Raw genomic sequence first — 22,276 nt, 5'->3', positions numbered from 1 at the left:
CGCCGGTGTTCTCCTGTCCACGGTGGTTGTGGTGGTGAAGGGGCCTTCGTCGAAGCCTCACCTCTCTCGCTCCCATCGCCGCGACCACTCGCAGCAGCATCTGTTCCGACGAGGTCGCGCTGAGGCAGACGGACTGGGACTCCCATGCTAGGCTCTCCTTCCGGGTCGAGGACATCGGAAGCGGAGGCTCCAGGCAGAAGATGATCGAAGATCCTTGAAGCTTTGTGAACTGGAATCGCTCTTCAGCAGAAACTCGCCTTAGATTATTTCGATCCGTCCTCATTCCAAGATTTTCGTCATGCTCCTGAGAATCCAACCAGGTTCTGCTTATAGATTGGAGGGGTTCCGGAGCGAGTCGAGCCCACTTAGAGATTCCGCGTGGGTACGCTCGGAAAAACAGGAGAGCAGAATCACATGAGTATCCGATGTCCGATAAATTCATCGCCATATCCAGCTGAAACGGCATCGGACGAGCCGAGAGAGCTTCCCTCTGCTCAGAATAATCGAATCCATCACCCTAAGAGGGATGCCTGAAGGAAATGAGCCGGGCTGAAGGCACCGGTGGGGAACTCAACGAGATTCCTATCGCTGAGGAGGCTCGCCTTTCCACGGAGAATTCTTCAGCTATGGGACGCCCGCTACCAGACAATCGGGGGCTCTCTAAGAGCGATTATGGGGCACCGTGTCGAGCTCGGACCCCGAAGCAGGTACCTGTCTTATGAGTGGAAATCATATTCTATAATTCCCCCGTACGGAATTCTCGCGCTATCCGCTCCTTCAAAATCCTCTGGAGAACCTTGTCATAGGTTCTCATTCGACGAAGTTTCCAGCACCCGACCTCGCTCCGTTCCTCTTTCTTAGTCTCTTCACCTGTGCTGGACGTCGCAGCCGCGGTGCCGGCCGGCCGGCACCATCATCCGGATCCCACGGGTCGCTCCTTGCCTTGCCAAGCGCTCCAATTGTCCCCGACGACTGAAACTGACCGCTCGTTTATTCTATCCATTCGATGTGGGTCGCTTTCTGAGCTGTCTGTCCATCTGTCCGCCAGCCAGTGAGCCAGCCAGCTCGTCAGTCGGTGGCTCGCTCGGCCAGCTGTACTCCTCGCCGGTCTGTCTGCTGGGTTCGTCCGGTGCTAGCCGATGCTGACCAGGTTCTCCCGCTGCGACCGTGGCTCCGCGATCGCCCGACGAGCGCCGACCCCGTTGTTCCAGCGCCATCCGCCTGATTACAATGAGAACCCTAGCGGAGCGCCCGGCGAGCCGAGGTCGCGGCGAAAGAATCAGCAAAGATCACGGTCTCCTACAATTTTCAACCTAGTCGTTGTCGTTGTTGCCAAGACCCTGCGGGCATTTAGTCTGTGTACATTGACGTTGGTATCTACTCTGCGCCTGCACTCTGTCTCCGGCGGCCGGTGAGTAAGATTGATTCTTCCGTCTTTCTTGTCACTCAGAATAGTGACAGGGTCATTAGTAACCGAGCATGATCCGACGTCAAGTCGGTTATTATTCCCGCAACTTATTTTCGACCACCGGTCGGCTCGCGGAACATTCGGGCGCTGTTCGATTCGATATTTTCCATCCTGCTGCGATTCGAGGTTCGAAGTCTAAGCTTTCCCGCGCGTACTGAACAGGAGTCCCGAACCCCGTTGAACCGTCGCCTCGACATCTTTTGACACTTCTGCGAGTTCCCACAAGTGAAGCTCGTGGTAAAAGTCCACGGTCTAATCGGGATGATTCCTAAATGCCGAAAATGCGGGAGGGTGCGCGGTGGCCGAGTCAGCGTAGTTCACAAATGGGCGGGGCTTGATTAGCGACTGCGGCTGATTTCCGCAATCAAGGTTATCCGATTTTCACGTTATTCCTTAGCTATTTTGGAAATTCCTCTTTATCGGGGTCCTGCTCTGGAATCGGAACTCTAACGGTCTCGAGCACTTTTCCGTTCCACCAGGAGTCCCCAATCCATGGATCGAGGTGGGGCCCCGTTGTTGTTGTTGACGGTGCGGCAGCGACACGGGTGTCGCCGCCGCCGCCGCCGCTGCAGCAGCGGCTCGCCCCGAGTGTCCGTCTGTCAGTCGGCGAATCTATGGCTTACTCTGTTGGTTGGTGGTGGCGGTTCTCTCAAGGCTAGCTGCTGCCGCCGCCACCGTGTAGGCTCCGCCCTCGCCGCCATCTTAGCTCCAGATGTTTGGCCGTTCGTTCAATCGTGGACGACCAACGACGGCGAATGCTACTAGTTGGCTCTTCTGAATTTGAGAGCCACAGCAGCTAAGGGCAGGCGGTGCAGCAAACGACTCTCACCGTTCCTCGTACAAGTGCTGCTGTTGCTGTAGTTGTTTCAGCAGCAGCAGCAAGCACGAGATCGAAAAACTGCGGTAACTGAAGGAACTTCACGGCTTGGGAAGCACGAGACGTCGACTTAGGACTCCGGGGAGTGCAGCTGCAGAACCACAGCTGGGCCTCAGGTCAAGATCGAGCCTCGTTTCGTTTGGCTTCAGGATAATCGCCGCAAACGCCGTGCGAAGTAATTTCGAATGGTTAAGCGAAGTGAAGTGATTGTTCCGAAATCGAGCGTTACTGGAAATCGAAGCTTTGGATTAATCCTCGTGTGCGTCAATGCGGTCGGATGATCTAGAAGTGCATTCGTGAAAATGTCTCCATTGTGAACCTCTCGCACTTGCGGGAATAGCAAAACGTCATCGACTCTGCTCATCGACCACAAGCAGGACGATTGAATTCGACAGACATTCCTCCCTCGTTATCGTCCACATGAACATAGTGGTTCTCAACGACTGGAAGTGTAGTGTTCCGTGTTCATTATTGTTCTGTTCGGTTACCGGGGAATACGCCGTCGACCCATTGCTGCCGAGGTCATAAGGAAACATCGCAGCGTGCGCAAGAGGACGCGAGGCTGACTGAGATCGTCTCTGCCCCCAGTATATTTTATATCGGACGATCGAACTCTGGGGCTGATTCGCCCAACGATAGGCGTTGACGGTCCTTAGAGCCGAGTCGAACCAAGCGGCAAACCAACAGTGACAGCAAAGCCAAGCAAAGCAACCTGAAACGGAATCCGAAGGTCAGCCTTGAGTTGAAGGCTGTACCATCGTCGTCGTCGCAGCAGCCGCAGCTATCGTCGATGCCTGTTTGCCTGCGAGGCCCCTTAACGAGTTAGCATCGCGAGAAAACTGCTGCTAGCTCCATCGACGCTCTATCCCGGAACTCAAGTTCACCATATAGGAATTCACGGAGTATCGTGTTAATAATTTTACTCGGACGAGAGTCAGAATTCGAGCGAGCGAGCGATATTCGTCTCATCTATCGATCGACTCAATCACACACCGATCGACGCCATCTCGACTACGGTTCTCTGAAGTTCGCTCGATAGACGCGGTGGAATCGTCGCAATGGCGATGCGGAATCATGAAGCGAATGCGGTTTCGGCCGCGAGATCCGGCGAAGTTCCCGAGAGCTCGTCTGGAAACCTCAACGGAAATAACCTCGCGCTGGTGTCCGTCAGCGCTCCGGCTTCGGTCGAGGCGAACACCCCAGTTGCCGAAAGCTGGTGTTACACACAAGTGAAGGTTATTAAGTTCAGCTATATGTGGACCATCAACAACTTTAGTTTTTGCCGGGAAGAAATGGGCGAGGTCCTCAAAAGCTCGACGTTCAGCGCTGGGGCCAACGATAAGCTAAAATGGTGCCTCCGAGTGAACCCCAAAGGCCTCGACGAAGAGAGCAAGGACTATCTTTCCCTTTACCTGCTTCTAGTCTCTTGTAATAAGAGCGAAGTCCGAGCTAAGTTCAAGTTCTCCATCCTGAACGCCAAACGGGAAGAAACCAAAGCCATGGAAAGCCAACGGGCCTACAGATTCGTCCAGGGTAAAGATTGGGGTTTCAAGAAGTTCATTCGACGGGACTTTCTTCTCGATGAAGCCAACGGCCTACTTCCCGACGACAAGCTCACCCTGTACTGCGAGGTGTCGGTCGTGGCCGACAGCGTGAACATTTCGGGTCAGAACTCGTCGATTCAGTTCAAAGTGCCCGAATGCGCTCTGTCGGAAAACTTGGGCGAGCTGTTCGAAAGTCAGAAGTTCTCCGACGTCATGTTGGCAGTGAACGGAAAAGAGTTTTATGCACACAAGGCTATTCTTGCCGCCCGTTCGCCGGTGTTCAATGCCATGTTCGAGCACGACCTCGAAGAGAAGAAAACGTCACGTGTGGAAATTTCAGACATGGACGAGGACACTCTGAAAGAAATGCTGCGTTTTATCTACACTGGCAAATCGAATGCCCTCGACAAGATGGCCGACGATCTACTTGCCGCAGCCGATAAATACGCCCTCGAACGACTCAAGGTGATGTGCGAAGAAGCTCTTTGCGACAACTTGTCCGTCGATACGGCTGCCGAACTGTTGACCCTCGCCGACATGCATTCGGCCGAGCAGCTCAAAGCGCACGTTATCGATTTCATCAACATGCACGCAACCGATGTTGTAGAAACCGACGGCTGGAGGCAGATGATACAGAGGACGCCGCATCTCGTCGCTGAGGCTTTCCGGGCGCTTGCCACGCAACAGATACCACCGATCGGTCCGGCTAGGAAACGTCTCAAGCATTAACTATTGGTCAAGCATTTACTCCACGATATTTACTATGGGAACGAGAGCGAGACGAACGAACTCAACCTATACTGAACCGTATTCTGATACGCACTGAAGAGGAAATCGACCGAGTCGCCGGTCGGCTGACCAACGACGGGCCCACCTACGACCAGGATCCGCCGAATCAGTCAGCCAGTGAACCACCAACAAAATTCCAATGACTCCTGAATTCAGGGATTCGACTCCTCAAACTGACGTCTGTGAGATCGGCGCGTGATCGGTAACCCGTCGATCCCGATCGGAGACCATACAGCAGCGGAGCTCATCGTGCCAGGGAGAAATTCGAGCTCTGTCGTGTACTCGAGGACTCCGAGGCGATTTCTCGCCTCGGCTTCCATTCCAACTCGGTGTGCTAACAGAGTCGAGATCGCCGGTCGACTTCTCCATCTGGAGACGGAGTTTCGCTGTGGGTCTGGACCACCGGCACTCCTAGTGGGTCAAATTGAGTTGAGTATGGATTTAGGTTCGCGTACGCCTACCGAGGAATCCGGCGAGCTCACGATTTCTCAGATAGTCGGTTCACTTCCTGCGTCCCATCACCAGCGGATTTCGGTGATTGTCGATGTGTCATTCGAAGAATCGAGACTGGCTCCATATTATTATTATTATTATATACCATTATTATTATTGAAACTATAGACGCTTTTGAATTAGGAGAAGCCAAGGAAACAACGGTGATTGCCTATTTATTATTTTGTACTGTACTGTATTTATTGAAGAAGACAAAGCTGTAGCATCTGTTCCATTGATGTCATCTCGATTTGACCAGCTGCTGCCACGGCTCCTACCACAACCTACCGGGAAGCGAAATGGAGGAAAAAATATAGGAAAAGAGAAGTCGACCCCAATTCGGCAGAGCGACGATGGCTAAGACGACGTTTTCTAATACAACTGCCAATGTAAAGCGGGCATCTGATAGGAGAAGAAGCATCACTCAACGAGTAGGAATCGAGGGGACGAGAATGAGGAACTCCTCGCTCTGGAGGAACTCTTCCGGGTAGAACATGAATGATCTCGAAGGCCGGCCTTGTATACTCTATTTCTCCCTTTGTCTCTCATTGATGTGGAAGTTATCGTGGCCAGAGCGGATCGGGAGCCAGGTCACGAACATTGCTTTCGAGGGTGTCGTTCCACACGATGGAGGATATTAAGTAGCGAAGGAAATATTCTCAACCCTGGAAGCCCTCCACCTCCCGGAATCGTCGACTGTGGTCGTATATTTCGTCAGCACAGTGTAGGATTCAATATTGAGCTACGGCACGAAACCATGCGAGAACAACAACAAACAAACAAAGAAGCAAACCCTAGGAGACACACCCACAGCTTCCCGACTGACTGTCTGACTGAGAGAACCCGATGAATAGTGAAAGCGAGTGAGGAAAAAATCGATGAACCTACTGAACTTTCGCGTATACGAACTTTTTTGCTGATAACGAATGATGAGCTTTCGTGTCGATTATGCGAAGCAGAAATGAAAGGAAGGCTGTACATCTACAATGTATCGAGTGATATCGACGAACGTTTAGCGGAGTCAAATTACCGTATAGAAATTATAACTTGTACATTATGAGGAGCCAACATCAGCGAACATACCATCAACAACAACAAGCATATAGTAATAACGGAGTCGATGTTTCAAACGGGGAAGCGATTTCCGGATCTGGAGAATCAGGCTACCTAGTTAAATCCGTCGTTCTCGGGAGTGGAATTGTTTTCGGGGCCTCAAAGTTTCGTGTCATTCGAGTGATGTTCACGCGGTTCTCGGTGCTTTATTGTACATTGAAACATGGATGAGCGGATTAGCAAGCAAGCGAGCGAGCTATGAGACGGAGACGAGGAAACGAGAATTTGGAAGCTTTTGGAATAGTGGAACAATGATGTTATAGTTGGCTTCGTTTTTCTTTCGGCTCTTGCTTCCCGATGTGAATTTGGGACGCGCGCGCACGTTGCTGAGCCGCAGTCAGAGCTAGCCGCTGTGGATGAAGCAAGTCAAGCAACCAAGCGACCAGCCGAGCAAGCAAGCAGCCAACCAACCAACCAACAATCCAACCGACGACCAACGAGTCAGTCAGTAGCTGCTGCTGCTGCATCAGGCACTGCTGGGAACGCCGGACCGAGAAAGATGCTGCCGAAGTCTCTGCGATCTATCCATCGGTTTCGGCGATCTTTCCGTCAGCTTGCTGATACTTGGGGGTCTCGACAAGGCGTGGGAGGTTTCAAGTAGCAGCCGCTGCCCTACTTCGGCTCGGTGCAATTCCAACCTGATGGACTGACTGAGTCGAAGCTACCCAATCTGGGGACAGGCTCTCCTTGGCCGCCGTCGTCCTATCCGAGCACCCCTGGGGTTTGGCGCCATAGAGAGGAGGGCTTTCCGCTTATGGTCTCCGCGGACATTCTCCTTAGTTATCTCGGGTAACGTAGCTTTGACGTAGCGTGGCCTGATCCTTCAGAATCTCGGAACTGAGTGACCCATCGATCGATGACGCCTAGACTTTTTGAAATAAAGAAATATCCCAACAAAAGTGAGGAGGAAAAACATTCAAACACTCGCCGGTGTATTCATTGAGAGACTTCGTTGATAGGCTCTGGGACGGGGTGATTTCACTTCAGGAAAACTTCCCCGACTCAGGATAGAGTTCATGCTTTGGATTAGTTTCCACGGTCACCTCCGGATTATTTCAATAAATAATCTGAAATCATGCTGGGCATTGGGCTGTGGTTCGCCTGAGGAGCTCCATGCGGAGAGCTCCGTCAGACACCACTCCGGACGGCTTCACAAGCCGGTATACGAGCGTGATGTACTGCCGGGAGTCATGGGATCGCTGTTCACCGACGCAAGCACTGGGGAGCGACGGTATCGCAAGCGAATTTCGATCCAAACGGGCAAGCCGCCACCGCCGCTCCCGCCACCGACGACGACGATGTCCCTCGCGCGGATGACTTTGAGCATTTTTTTCTCTTCTCTTTGCCTCCGTCAAGACGCCAAGCAGACAACAGCACCGCTCTGGACGGCAAGCTTCACCAGCAGCGTCGGCGTCGTCGCTGTCCACAAGGTTAGCTCCATGCAGCGCGCTTTTCTGGCATGGATACTGGTTCCTTTTAAGCCGTTCATATTATGTGCCAGCCGAGCATTGTCAACGAGGCAGATCGGGCACTCTCAGGGAAGCTCAGGGGAGTTGTTAAGCGCTCTTCGGAGTCCGATCAAAACCAGCCAGTCGCAGCCCCCCTCGGGAGGCGACGATATCCGATCATCGCGAGGAACTCCGTCCCAGGGGAGCCGAGCGAGACCTTAAAGTTCGGTTTTGAGTCCGTCACGCTGTTCGGCTGGGCGGCTACTTCGACCGAAGTCGAAGGTTGCACCAGCAGCGTTCCGCTCAGGGTCAAGCGAAGGTCCCCTTCGGGAAACTTACGCAATGAACAATGAAAGACGAGGTGTGCATTCAGTGATACACTACCGGCACATCGGCACGGATCAGATTTGCGAGACAAAGAAACGTCATTCTCGTGCTCTTCCGAAATATTGGACATCTTGAAAAGAGAGCTGGGATACACGATCTCAGCTCGATGATCGGAGTGACGGACACGCATTCGGTCGTTCACGCGTCGCATTTTCTCTTTTCTCCGTCAGGATCTGCCAACGGTGCCGGTTCGAATGGAGCGATACCGTTCCTGCCAGACACGGCCCTGAGAGGGGATTGCGGGGTCGATGGGGGGAGGAGGGACTCATATCCGGGGGAAAAGTTTTCCGCATTTCAATTAATTTTCGGATCGTCCCGATCATGAATCGGAGGTTTTCGGCTCCGATCACTGAGAACGCGGGGAGTCTCCCGAAGATTGCGTAAAACTCGTGAGTTCATGTCACCGCTCCCCCACAGAGCCTCGCGACCTTCCTGATGCCACCGGTGGCTGCGCGATTTGGGGCTTCAGTGATCGATCCGAGCGGACAGACCGCCGCGACGTTCACAGGGCATCAAGTACGGACGATAATAACAAGTATATATTTATATATTGGAAGAAATAACCATTGTTGAAACGACGTTTTCTCGGAGCGAGCCTTAAACGGTCGGCGCTCGCTGGGTCGCTCGCCGCGGCGGCACTGTCGAAAGCAAGGGTTGTATCTCCCCGAGCGTTCTTAAACTTGATGTAAATCTTGAGCCGGCACGCGTTCTTTACGCAAGACACCAAGTTGTCTCGACGACGAATTGCTTTTGAAACTATTCTTATCTCTAGGAAGCATGAGCAGCTGACGGCGACTTGTGCAAGCGAATGCCTGCCTCCATCGCTCGATTGCGGGGAAGACCGGGGGAAAAGCCGCGCCTGAGGAATATTTTTGGGAGAAATGAGATGCGAAATCTTCTCTGCGAAATGGGGGCGGGATCGATTGTCGGCATTGTGGCGAGTTGTTTTTCCAAGCGATGGACTCGCGAATAAAGTGCCTGAAAGCGAGATTCCAAGCTTGCGTACTTGGGCTCTATCGGCACAGCCTTATCACTGTGATCTGCGTCATTTTCGATGATGCGGATCGCGAGCTCTATCGGACGGATCTTTCGACGATTTCGGCAAGAGAATTTCCGGAAAATCTTCGGCTTGCGTAAACCGTGTAGACATCCGATCAGTCAATGGATGGGACTGGGAAGAGCAACGGAAGCGACGTATTGTTGTGACTTGTCTGAACAGACCGACCGACCGTCAGACTTGAATACTGTGGTTGAGCGTTCGGTGAGTGATGGAAATCGGCCGGTGCCGCCGCCGTGGACGTTGGCGCGCCGGTTGAGGCTTGCTACAACGACCTGCTTCGCGGCAGCTGCGGCGGTCCAAATGCCACGGATGCGGTGGCAAATGGAAACAGGTCACCAGCAGTGGCAAGGGATTCAACGGAGAGTTAACTCGTCCGTCAGTTGGATGTTTGTAGAGAAGCAAGGAACTCTCGTCATCGGCGTCACCGGTAGCAGCTAGTCAGCAGTGCCGGCCTGCCAGCCAGCCGGTCGGCGGGCGCAGCAGTCAGACAAGCGCTTTGCCCACCAGCAAGCGTAGAACAGACTTTGTGGATCAGGGCCTCCTCCTCCTCCTCCTCCGCCGGCTGCCGCTGTCGCTAACCGGGCCGAGAAGGGCCGCCCAATTGGGTCGTGCCATTTGTTGCTCAAAAGAAGCGTGCGTATAGGAGATCATGGAATGAGTGGATGAATGGCTCGTGCAGATTAGCTAGCGTCGAGACAGACGCGACCCGATACTCTGGTAACTTTTGATCGACCGTGCTTCGAACTGGAGGTCAGCGGGAGATGAGCCAGTCCATGGAATTCAAACGGGGACTGCGAGCGATTCGGCTATACCTTCGGAAGGGGGTGGCTTGGCTATGGGAGCTTGAACTCCGGCTGGAGAATTTTCCATGTTCAGCTTGCCTGCTTCTGCGGCTTCTCTGAGGCCGCGAAGTTTCCGCAGTGTCTGTCCACCGGGGCGCAATGATGCTAATGATGATTGATGGGGGAGGCTCTCAGGAGAATTATTTGCAGAGCCTAGATAATTCGATTCTCCAATCACGCTTCATCAAGAGGTTGAGAAGATTGATATCACGATGGATAATGTGTGGGCAATCATCAGAATTCATCAATCCCTCGATCTCCATGCTCAAAAAAATACGAAAATGTTATTATTGTTATCAACGCCTCAAGTCCCAGGCTCTTGAGAAAGGACAATGTGAATGCGAGCTCGGGTGTCGGCATTGTCGGCACCGAGGGGAGCACAAATTATTATCGAACCTGAGGCTTCCTGGAGGTTCTCAGTTCGAGCTGGCGAGCTCCTGACTCCACGCAGCAACCGCTTCTCGACTGATCTCCGCTGCAGTCCTAGGAGAGCTCGACTCGCCCTTCTCCCCTCTCGCTTGAGCGAATGAGTTGTCCCCGAAAAGAAGATGCTTTCGGAGCAGGCTCAAAAAAAATATGGCGAAGACGTTCGAAAGCCACAGCGATTTGTAGTTTGCGTGAGAAGTCGACCGAAGCCAGCTGTTCGTCGTGGTTGCTCCATTGGCGATATGAAGAATAACCCGGTGGTTGACTTTGACCAGTCTCGGATTCCTATCTGATCACAGTCGACGACACTCGGGTCGCACGAAAATTCGGTTCGTCGCCTCTGAAAACGCCAAGATCGCCGTGGAGCCGTTGAAATGTCGCGGCATCGGTCCAGAGGGGAAAAAACTGGGAAGAGGTCAAACGGATGCGTCTTCTTCATCGTTACGCGAAGTAGACATTCGACCAAATGCGGGAATCGGTATGGACTGGCATAGTGCAATCGCGTATTGTCGAGCGGGGTCGCACTATACGCGTCTTTGAGAGCCGGAGGTCCCTCTCGTGACTCGGCTTCGATAATGGATCCGCAACTCCCGAGAGATTATCGTGAGACGGCGCCTCAGAGACTGAGACTGGCGGATACTCTCAACAGAAGACGTTTCGCTCTCCTGCAGATCGAATTAAATATCTGAATGACTCGGAGCGTCGGGCCCCGCTGGACTCTGTCCCGATGTCCGGCGACTTCTGAGTGCCCGCTTGACGGACCTTATTTTTGGCGGCTCGGCGAGTGAGTGCTGTGTCCCGACGAGAATCGCTTACCGCTCGCCTTTCAGGGGCCTTTCTTCAAGCGACGGTCGCTTGCTCGGATGGACGAACGAGCGAGCGAGCGAGCTGACGGGGTCGTTGCCCGTGGGGGCGGAAGTCAACGAGGGAGGCTCTGGCGACGCAATCTTACGTCGACGACGGCAACGACAAGAAGGGCACCATGATTCGGAATCCTCTCAGGGGGGCAGGGGCATATCCTTGATATTCTCAATACTTGGATTTTCATGGGTTCGATGCATCGGCGAGACTGTCACGCGACCGCGTTCATTCCGTGAGATTCGAGGAAAAATGACGCCTACTCCTCACAGTCTGAAAAAGAGGAATTGAGAATCGGAGATTTCACAAGCGATCACAGATCTCCTCCAGCATCTTGGAAACGCCGCTCTGTTGGTTTTCTCGATTGCTTATGAGAGTCTTTGGAATCGATCCGGATATTTTCTTAAACGCAAGTCCGGGAATTTTTTTCTCCAACACACTGCAACCGTGGCCGCGACGAGAATGACGTTTCCGCTTCCCTAGGTATCTCCTGCGTAGCCTCGACGAGCAGATGCGTTCTATGCGGTCCACGGGGCTCGAGATGGCGAGTCACGGCACCTGCGACTCACTCGCAGCATATTCTTTCGTCGACGTCTATCCCCCGTGATTCGATCACCTACGTCCATGCCACTACTCCATTTATGCAACTTTCCGCCGTTTGCGGTGAGGAATGGCGTCGCGCTCGATTCAATGGAAGCCATTAAAATGATATTTTCCTCCAGGTATTGTATGGTCCCTCGATGCTTGGATATTCGAAGTTTTCATCGGCCCTCTTCTTAGAATGAGTTCTTGTCAACGCCCGGATCAGGATCTCGGGCCTATCGGCACCGAAATCCTCTATTCGTAGAGAATTTCCGTTCGCTGCGAACCCCAGTAATAGCACGAACGGAATACGGTCCATATCGGAAGACGCCCGCGTATAATGCATAGAGGTCATTGTCTCGTATTACATCGAGTTACATTGTTGTCGGAACTTGCTATCTCACCGACGTGACATTCAACGCTACAGGGTCGCCCCTGTGCGCCTCTAGCCATCGAAGGCCCCGTATACGCGTGTACCAGCTGATTCGATCTTCTACCGGCTCTGTTCTGCCTGAATCGTGAAGAGGATCGAGTCAAGGTTACGTTTCTCTCCCTCCTCCGATTCCGCTGATTGAAGCCACATGTGAGACATCACATTGCTCACTTGCGAATCACTGAAGCTGCGAAATGTGAAAGGATGCTGGAAAGAGGCTAATGTGTTTTGTCTGCGGCGCAAGGATAGAAAGTCCGTGGGTGGCGGACCGCTTGGTTTGTTGGCTAGCGGCTGACTGACTGACTGTCTGTCTGTTCGGCAGACAGACAGACCGACTCGCTGACTGGGGAGAGCATTTAGGTCGCCATGGAAAGGGAGGTCAGATCTGGATTTCGAAATACGACATCGTTCCGTGCGGACAGTCCGTGGAAACTGTCGGTGGCGCCCGCCGCCGCTGCTCACTGGTGGCATGAAGACCAAGACAAGCGCAAAAGCCGGCGGAAAACGTGAAGGGAAAAACTGCCAAGAGTCAGTCAAGATATGAGGATTTTTTCGGTGGCCTTTGAGCAACTCCCTCTCAAGGAGTACGCTCAACGCTTTTACTGTAGCCGCGCCGTCCGGTCAGCGAGCTGTTCTCAGCGGGCCCGGCTTCCAGGGATTCCTAGCGTGGGATCCGATCGCTTCCAAAAAATTGGATTCGGAAATCGGCCCCCAGGGGACGGGAAAAAACCCGGGACTAAGGTCAAGAATCGATTATGAGCAGGTAAAAAAATCAGCGCTCTTTGCCGGGAGAAAGATCCCCTCCGAAGTCCGTAGAACATTTTCGACAATCATCTGGAGAATCTGGCCGCGCTGTTCTTCCGTTGACTGCAGAAGACAGACTCGAGTTCGGAATATGGAATTTTCTTTATGATTCGTATCGACATGCGGGTTCTCGGGACGTGGTCCTCGACTTGGGAGAACAACGATCCGAGAACGTATGAGGCGAGATTCTTCGGCGTTCAGTCTTCGGCTGCAGGAGTGTGTCGTGGTGGATTCGCTATTGTGCACCACTTTCTGATTCGGAACGGGACAGGGCGTGGGTTGTTTTTTCCTTTCTGTCAGATTCCAGCCGCATCCGAAGTATACCTACATACATAAGAACTTCTTCATTCTTATATTTATGAGAGAAATCTATTTTGACTGGAGGGAGGCCAAGGAGGCCTTGGGCCCCATCTTCGAGAGAAGAAGAGCCACTTGAAACACTTCCTCACACAAGAAGCCACCTTTTCCGTTAGTGAACGGCGAATTTCAATTCGAACAGTGCCGTCTCCGTTGAGCATTTAAATTGAGCTGCGGAGTTCAAGTCTCTCCTCACGAAACGTGAATACAGGAGGGTGATCGATCGGAATAAGGCGGACTCTGGAAAGAACATCGTCTCCGAGAACCTCGAGCTCCTTGAACCTTACGGAGTAGCCTTGCGTCGTAAGCCGAATCGCCATTCCGTTTATCGAATCTGCGTACGAGCTTGTCGGCACGCGCTCGCGCCCAGACCCTGAATTGTTGTCTTGACAAGACTGTTGAGTTGGAACAATTTTCATTCAAAAAGCTCCCGGGTAGTGGTGTTATTAGGATTGGAGATAACAAACGAATTGATATCGACGGTTACAACTTCAGGAGCTGTCAGCTCAAGTGATGGCCAGGGAGCCCTCACTCTTTTCTACGCCCACTCCGGACCTCGGCCAAGTCTCTTTCTCCGGCAATCGAACGATGCAGAATTAAAGCGAGGGCAGACGGAAACTCTCTGCGCCCAATGACATCAAATGTCTAGAAGGAAGCAAGGCAATCACGTGGTCTCGAGGTTGTCCCAAGGCGAAGCGACTGCAGCGGCCAAGGCGAGTTCCGAGCACTGAACTTGTCGAGGCCGCCCTCGCCATCAACGCAAGGCTGCGACGACCGTCGTTTTCTCTGCCGGCAGCCTGCCTCATACTAGGTCTCGAAAATCCACTTCCGAGCAGTATCGCAGACGAATGCTTATCCATTGATAACCGATTTGGACCCATACGAGGGAAGCGAGATCCTCCCAGATCCCGAATCCGATTGTAGGCTTGCATCAAATACAGGGCGATCTTGTATTGTATGGATTTTCCTCCCGGTCCGTCCGAATGCCGCCATTTCCTCGTGCCAAAATTCGGCCGAAGACGGAAAACGTCGATCGGACTAATTTTTCAGCCAGCTGCAATCACGGCGCTCCGACCAGGACGGATTGTGCGATCGTCAAATCGGTGCCGAATCGTGCTATCGACGCTAACCCTGGTGTCGTAACCATTGCCTTTATCATTTTGTACGGGTTGTATTCAAGCTGTCAGATGATACGCAAGCGGCGCAGCGGTCGAACTGAACTATTGCCATGCTCACGGACCGCATGGAAGACTCGGCGGAAGTAACTCGAATCCGATTCGAGATTAGGCTTCTGAACGAAGCTTTTGACGACTTTTTTAATTCCATTAATCGGATGCGTACTCCGGGCTCGGACGATATCCGTGAGAGATCCATCGAGCTGGATCTCCCTATTTCGAAAAGCTCGTGGGAATCCTCGGTGGCTCGAATACGATTCCCGTGAGACTCGATCATCTGGCCGTTTCGGCGACGACTCCCGGAATCAGGAATCACTGGAAGCTCACAGTCAGTCGGCAATTACGTCGTCGCTCGAGTTCCGGCACGAGCGGGAACTCGCATCGTATTCGAATGTTCAGCGGAGAATACAGCGAACGAATGTGCTCTCATTCCGAATGAGCTCGCTCATGCGCAAGGTCTCCGTACCCGAAACTAGACTTGTCGAGACCGCCGGCGATAATGAATCGCCAGATCGAAATATGGATACACCGCAGAGTGTTTTGTTTATCCCTACGACAGCCTTGGAACTGAAATGCCGAATGATTCAGGACAGCTTAGTGGATCGGTTGCCGGTCGTCCGTTTGCCCACTCGCTCACTCACTAGTCCGTCTGTTCGGGCGAGCAGCTCCACATTTCGAGCGAGAAGGCATAGTGAATACTCTATGGATGAATGTTTTCCGCCTGTCTGTCGCTGGGTCAGCCCGTCTGTGGGTCGGTCCGTCCGTTCGTCGGTAGGTCGGTCGGTCCGTCCATCTATCCACGGGAGCGCGACACCGCGAGTGGATGTATTCTGCTGCCAACTCCTCGTCTGCTAGAAATAGGTCGCCGTCTGACGGAGAGGCCCTCGAAGTGCTTCTCACCGAGAGCACGGCGTGGAGAGAAAGCACTGGTCTTCAATTGGGGTTAGAAGGTCACCTCAGTCGTCACCTACGCCGAACTGAGAACGAGCAAGAAAGAAATGAAGCGAGAGGAGAGGACGAGAAGGAGGGCAGGGGCTCAACCCCAGCCGCCGAACTTCTTCTCCGACCTCGATCTGACGGTGTTAGACGAAAGAAAAAAGTTCACGTCTCTAACGAGATGACTTGAGTGAGCGAGACGACGACCTTGCACCAGCGATATATCCTCGTATGTATGTCGCTCTGATGCAACGCATTTCATGATAAGCTAGCCGTCGTTATTAATTCAAATTGTATCTCGTGAGCCCGCCTGGTGGGTCGAGGCTTCAACCTTGTAGCCTACGGTCTCCGACCTCGACAATGGCGACCTCAATGGTCTGTTGGTCGTTTGCTCGCCTGAACGCGGAGGGGTCAAGTGAATCACTTCGAGGGACACTCGAGCCGAGACCTCGATTCATGTTTAATTTTGAGCGAGGACGGCGACCTCAGGAATAAGAGCGAGTCGATCCCGTTGCAACTTTTTTTCGAAAGCCTCTCAACCTGTCGCCTCGACGGTCTGGGCTTGATATGATTCACCTGCTCCGAGAGGTATTACTCCCTCTTCGAACGCGCCTTCCGGAAAGAACGGGCCGTAGCGTCTGGAGTTCGCTACGGACTTCCTCTAAAACAGATTCATGATAGTTGAGCAAGAAGTGTACTGTGAAAACGATCCAGTTGGTCACATACCCATTAAAGTTCAGGACCTTGGTCTCGTAGTTGACGAGGTCAGACTGGTGAAACTCGTTCGGGCATAATTACTGGCCGCTAGAGGTCCGCTCGACAAGCCTGTGACCTTTTCGAGTTCTGTTCTGTCCAATCACCGAATCAAGATACTGAACATTTAGAGCGTTCTCAGCCGAAAATTATCCCGATGCACGCGCTCAGAAATCGTCGTGGGAGCGAGCACGAGTCTGGAATGCTCTCCTGCAGTTGATAGGGGCTCCTGGGAGGTGTCTCCGAGCCTCGCCGAATAGCGGATGGACTAAAAACAAATGTTTTCATTTTTTTAGGTGAGGCTGAGGACACGAATGCAAAATGCCGACGGTGTTTCTCGTCGACGCCTCGCTCTCCATGTGCAAACCTGTGTCCCTCCAAGACCGGGCCGAGCCGATGCAGATCCGGCATCTCGCAGCTGAAGGCCTCAATCATCTTCTGCAGTACATGGCGATACACTGTAAACTCGAGTTCTGCTCAGTGGTGAGTTTTGTAGGTGCCGCGTTTCTTGAGTCCCGGATTGTCCGGCTCGAATCGGCATAATATAATTCCCCTGAAGGATGACCACAATGATTGCCGGAGAATCAGATGGGCATTATCTTTAGATGAGTTGCGTGCATTGATAATTATGAGTGGAATAAAAATCTAGAGAGGTGCGTGAACTGGTGCGCATCTGTTGTCGCTGCGACCTCGGGAGAATGAAGGAGCTATCTATCGTCCGTCTCTTGCCATCGTTTTCTCGGAGGGAGTCTTTCTCTGAATCTGCTTGTTCTGTCTTTTTTTTCCCGCTGAAGATACGATTGGAGGTGATTTGCCTTGGGCCTGGCGGTACAGCTGCTCCAACGTTTCTGTGTGGTGGGTCTTCCTCGAAACATCGCCGTCGTTCAGCCTGTCTGAAATAACGAGGATTTTATTTATTCTGGGTGCGGATGCGGGACAGACAAATTCGCCGTCATGGGAATCCTCCTAAATTCATTTCCTGCAAGCATCACGGAGTGGCGCTCTCGAGTCTTAGGATTGGAGGATGAATAATTGTGTTTTCGACGGGGGCATAAAGCGCGGATATCATATTTCTCCGTAAAAGACAGCACGCTCATAATCGTCTAAACGGGGAAATAGAATTGATATATGTGCTGGAAGTCCGCGAGATTGTGTCCAACTTTATTTTCACAATCTAGAGAGCCTCTTGAGTAGACGCTTCGAAGTCATCACGAGCGCAGTTGGTTATTGTCAGCCATTCTGGCTCAATCTAATTATCTGGCGACCGATATGACTTGCTGGACGAGGCGCTCGATCGAATTCGGGGAAATCTCAGAAGATGAAGTGCCGATTTATGCCATCTCCGGCCGGATGGCACGAAGTTTTTTACGCTTCTGCGCGAGGGGGATTGCTCGTTCCAGCTCCTCTTCTCGCAGTCTGGAAACGCTCCAAGGTTTTCGGGGTCTCCTCATAGTGACCCTCGTCTTTGTGATTTACCAGTACTTCCGGGACCGCATGGAGCATGAGACCTGTTTGCCGTTTCTTTCCGTGCTCCCTCGACGAGAAGCCAGTCGAAACAGACCTGCCTAGTTTTATTCGTAAATCAGAGATACGCAATCGCGCTAGTTATAAGTGAATTTTCGTTCGTTATGAGAGGGGAGTTCCTTCGGCACAAGAGCAAGGCTCCATGCTTAGCTTCCGCGGACGATAAACTTCTGGGTGTTGGCAGCATTGAGCGTTTTCTTCAGTCAGGGACGTTTCCCGTCTTAACAAAGGACCATGCTCTGTAATTTCTCTGAGACCGTATATCAGCTGTTTCGAAAGCTTGCGTGAAATTATTCGTCTCCGATCATATATTAGGAACGATGATGATCGCCGATAAATCAGAACTCTGCTGTCCGTGACTGAAAACAGCTGACAAGCTGATGTCAGTTTCTTCCAATTCTTTCTCGAGTGGAGTCATGCATAATCGATAGGGTGACTCCCAGGGATGCAATTATTCACTAAGCGGGATCATGAATGAATTTTCCGCGCTGCGCAGGAGCTGGTCCACATTGCGGAAATGACAAGCTGCTGAAACTTGAGTCGCATCTCGTCGAGCTTAGCGCATAGAAGGGCCAAAAGCTCCACATGATGGCCGAGAGAGTCGGAAGCTCTTCTCGCTCTCATTCTCTGCTCCGGATCGCGGAGTCTTTCCGGAAGTACCGCGAATAAGAACGCTGCCCAACTGGACGACGCTGTTGTATTTTCATCTCAGTCAGTCACTCAACAGTCATTGGGAACAACCGGAACAACCCTTCTTAAATACAGGGAGAGACCTCTATTGTGAAAGATCGAACTGCAGATGAGGCAGTCCTTGAGCGTCTAGGAGTTGAGAGGCGAAGAAAATGTTGGACTCTACCCATTTCCAAGGGACCCACTGGAACGAGCTAACGAGTTTTTTCCCCTCAGGTTGTATTTTCATCATTATGGGAGGTCGTTGAGCCATTCACGAGAGACTTCGACGCCTTGCGCGATCGTTTGACGCGCTTGCAATTCTACGATAAGACCAACATCGAAGTTGGCATTGAAGGCGCCAAACACGCCGTCCTCCAGGAATGGGGTGCATCCTGCAGCTGTCAGGTACGATGGTCTCATCTTCAGTCCAGGATCACGATATGTGTCGGCCTGCTCCATGTGACGCGACGCCCTGCGGTCCTTTCTGAGAAGGGTTCGAGACGATGACGAAATTGGATCCTTCTTGCAGATTGTTCTAGTCACCGATGGGTGCACGCCTCGGTGTCTCCCTCAGCTGAATTCACCCCTGTTCCCGTTCCCTTGCAAACTTCACATCGTCCCTCTGTGCGAGCCCGGCAGCCCTCAGCTGAAAGCCAGTCTCCCATTCTACCAGAAACTGATCGACTCTACCGGGAACGGCGCTATAGTTCTCCCCGAGGGAGGCCTCAGCCTAAAAAGCGTCAATCAGGCAAGATCTCAGCTGCTGAACAAATAACTTCGGACCGCGTCGATGTCCTTTGGTCCGAGGGCTCGTTCTCACTTCTCTTCGAATCTTCCAGGCGTTTGTATCGATTGGAGAATCGTCTTATGTATCGTGGCAGGGGCGTCTGGTTTGCGGTCACCTCGAATCCCATGTCACGCTCTGCCCTCCGCCCGACCCGCAGATCAAAAGGGTTTACGACTTCGAGCAGATAACCGTAAAGATGTCGGACACAATCGAAATTTGCGGATTTATGAGCATACCCGATGTCGCTCATCCAGCTACGGTCTCCCGTCACCTGGTCCTACCGATACCAGCGCCGAAACCGGATCAATCCGGTGCGCTTCCCCAACGTTCGCCGCCTGGTAGGTTTCTCAGTCTATCCTATTCGACACGAATTCCGGCAGGCCACCGGGTTTTCTCGTTGAAGGACCGACATGCATCAGGCCATAAGCCGGAGATCTCCTCTAATTCTTCCTCAGATAACGTTGAGCAATGTGAGAAAACAGAGACCTCTCCGACGCCGGAGAATGCTCAGCTGCGGATAGAAGACGGCGGAATGGATGATGAAGCTGCTGACGACGGGAAACAGCCCTCATTTTGCGTTTTGCTCCATGGATCTCTGAAAGTCGAATCGATGGTCGCGGTGTGCAAGCTCGGGTATGAAGACTGGGCATATGAGCTGTCCACCTAAGTGATTCGTTTCTATGAAACCTCGATGGCGGTTGAACATCGAAAACTTCAATTGGGACGCAATTGATTAGGTTTTCGATCGGTGATCTGACCCCTAGTTTCGATTATTCTCAGAGCTTCATGGTACGGAATGTTGTACTCGTGGGCGGACAGTAAGAAGAAATCGAACCTGATGCTGTCCACCTTCGAACCCGGGGAGGGCTCCGTGCCCTGGTGGACGTCGGTGAGCTCCCTAGGGAGCAACATGATCGAGGTGAGCTCTGCGCTGACATCTGTATCGATATGCCCTGGTATAACCACTAGTCGGAAGAACGGAGCGAAATTCATTTCTCTTCCCCTCGCCAGGCGCCGTCTTCTTGGGAGAAGCTGAAACTGCCTATCAAGCCCGCGGAGAAGCCGAGCTACTCGATGAATTCCGTCGTATGGATAAGAACTACAGGCTTACAAGCGGACATTCAGAAGATTCTCCGGCACGCCCGAAAACTACCTGAGAAGATGTCCGCTTTTTACAAAGTGAGTTCATCTCCGCGTACAGATCGCTCGAAGGAGGCTTATAGGGCGGTTTCTGAATCCGGTCGAACCGTATCGTCATTGATATGAGCGAATATCTTCTACGAGGTTGTATGACGTTTTCCAGGAGTTGAATCGCTTACGGAGAGCTGCCATATCCTACGGATTCTACGATTTGCTCGAAACAATGTCCTCGATCCTGGAGCGCGAATGCACACTCCTGCCAGGTACTCAACATCCAGAAGCCGCCCTTCAGCTGAGTCACGCCGCGTCTCAACTGAAAGTAACTGCGGGAGAACTGCCCGATATAGACACACCCATCGCGCCGCTTAAAACAAAGCTCAGTTCTAGTTACATGGATTGAACTCAAAGTATCCCACTCGCTCGCACGAGACTGTACATATTCTCTGAGAATGTTCCTGTTCATAATACTGTATCAAACAGCGAGAGTCTGCCTCTTCTGAGTGTCCATCCCCTGCCTATGGGGATCGAAAAATAAATATTCGCATTGAGATGATCGTCCAAGAGGCCATTCCGTATTGTTTTCTCGTAATTATTCCAAACGTCAAGTGATCCTAATCTCCGATGAGAAAATCTACGGGCTATTCGACGGTCCGGTGAGGTCATGCTTGCTCCTCAGGGGGCGAAGTGTCTCAACCACCGTTTTGAGGCTCACTATCAATGGTCCTGTCTCCACCACCATGATGACGGGAATGATTTCTCGGGAAAAGCTCAGGAACGGCTCCGTTCGAGATGCTCAGCATTCAGTGTACGCAGAGCTCCCCGGGCACGGCAGCGGCACGGTGCATAGGGAACTGATTCTGGGAGGGCTCCGTGGAACGCTTTCAACAACGGCGACAACGCATTTCCCGGATTTCTTATCTTCAGATAGAATTTGGGAGCCCGTCGACGAAGCCTGGCAGAGAAACATCAATAAGTGGCATCGAAAATATAACGAAGCTCAGACGGCGACCTCGATTGAGAAACGTTCTCCGCCGGTCGGATACTAATAGAGTGAAATATTGAATGAGATGTTCTCCCGCCGATGATCTGCGTAGCCACCGGAACTTACCGTGGTCTTGCCAGTCACGTAGCGGATGTTGTCACGGGTCAGGCCATGGTGTTGGATGAAGTAGTTGACGAGCATCCCATCGCATTGTTTGAAAACAGGATCATTCACTAGATTTTGAGTCAGATCTTCGGAACAAGCATTTGGAACGTCAGAGGCAGCGGCGAAGCCGCACGCCAGGATTAGGACGATTGGAGCCGGCTTCATTTCCGAATCTCTTAGAGCGGTTCCTTACTGACTCGATGTCGGCTCGCGTCTGGTACTCGCTCCTCGAACCGAGCAGGTTTTTACATACCCGCTCCCAAGGCTGACGATGTCAAGCCCACGTCAAGAATGAAATGTGATTCGAGAATCCCTCACCAATAACACGTCCGACGTTCGAGGTGAGACAGTGATTTATTGGTATCTCTCCGAACGGAGCTCCTGAAGCTTCCGATAAACACGTTTTTCGAAGTCATCACAGCCGGATTTACTAAACGGAGAGGGGATTTCACGAATCAATTTCCATCTCGACCCTCTCATTCCTGTTACTAATGATTCGTCGGTTGAGATACACAGAAATAAGCGTATCCCCAAACGGGAACAGGGTCCTCGCCGATTCTTCTCGCGACGAAGGGATTCTTCCACTCTTCCCTCAATTTTTTATCAGCCGCAATTCCTCTCTCAATCTTTTCATTATCCAGATCTCAGGGAGATTTATCTGC

General features: G+C 52.2%; 3 protein-coding genes across 3 annotated transcripts; 2 read left to right on the top strand and 1 right to left on the bottom strand.

Moving 5' to 3' along the window:
- The first annotated feature begins 1,392 nt into the window (after positions 1–1,392).
- Positions 1,393–21,031, top strand: IntS14 (integrator complex subunit 14). Its single transcript, XM_029110713.1, has 9 exons — positions 1,393–1,411; positions 16,641–16,827; positions 18,775–18,945; positions 19,070–19,288; positions 19,380–19,638; positions 19,810–19,960; positions 20,108–20,246; positions 20,357–20,506; positions 20,631–21,031. Exons 2-9 carry the CDS (start codon positions 16,666–16,668, stop codon positions 20,865–20,867), a joined length of 1,488 nt encoding a protein of 495 aa, XP_028966546.1. The 5' UTR covers positions 1,393–1,411; positions 16,641–16,665; the 3' UTR covers positions 20,868–21,031.
- rdx (BTB/POZ and MATH domain-containing protein rdx) lies at positions 3,189–4,618 on the top strand. The gene has a single exon (XM_003740819.2). The coding sequence runs from the start codon at positions 3,404–3,406 to the stop codon at positions 4,616–4,618; it is 1,215 nt and encodes a 404-aa protein (XP_003740867.1). The 5' UTR covers positions 3,189–3,403.
- Positions 21,024–21,841, bottom strand: LOC100905521 (uncharacterized). Its single transcript, XM_003740817.2, has 2 exons — positions 21,576–21,841; positions 21,024–21,419 (listed from the first exon to the last, which is right to left on the bottom strand). Exons 1-2 carry the CDS (start codon positions 21,777–21,779, stop codon positions 21,261–21,263), a joined length of 363 nt encoding a protein of 120 aa, XP_003740865.1. The 5' UTR covers positions 21,780–21,841; the 3' UTR covers positions 21,024–21,260.
- Positions 21,842–22,276: the final 435 nt, after the last annotated feature.

Source organism: Galendromus occidentalis, unplaced genomic scaffold, assembly GCF_000255335.2.
Source record: "Galendromus occidentalis unplaced genomic scaffold, Mocc_1.1 scf7180000077086, whole genome shotgun sequence".
Taxonomy (NCBI): domain Eukaryota; kingdom Metazoa; phylum Arthropoda; class Arachnida; order Mesostigmata; family Phytoseiidae; genus Galendromus; species Galendromus occidentalis.
Note: the sequence above shows the minus strand (reverse complement) of the source record. Positions and strands in the feature narration are given on the sequence as shown.

Bases quoted from the DNA above. Each gene is read 5' to 3' on its own strand.
- rdx (XM_003740819.2), top strand. From the start codon at position 3,404: ATGGCGATGCGGAATCATGAAGCGAATGCGGTTTCGGCCGCGAGATCC.
- IntS14 (XM_029110713.1), top strand. From the start codon at position 16,666: ATGCCGACGGTGTTTCTCGTCGACGCCTCGCTCTCCATGTGCAAACCT. The intron at 18,946-19,069 runs GTACGATGGTCT...TCCTTCTTGCAG, and splicing joins GTGCATCCTGCAGCTGTCAG to ATTGTTCTAGTCACCGATGG. The intron at 20,507-20,630 runs GTGAGTTCATCT...GACGTTTTCCAG, and splicing joins AGATGTCCGCTTTTTACAAA to GAGTTGAATCGCTTACGGAG.
- LOC100905521 (XM_003740817.2), bottom strand. From the start codon at position 21,779: ATGAAGCCGGCTCCAATCGTCCTAATCCTGGCGTGCGGCTTCGCCGCT. The intron at 21,420-21,575 runs GTAAGTTCCGGT...TTTCTCTGCCAG, and splicing joins ACGTGACTGGCAAGACCACG to GCTTCGTCGACGGGCTCCCA.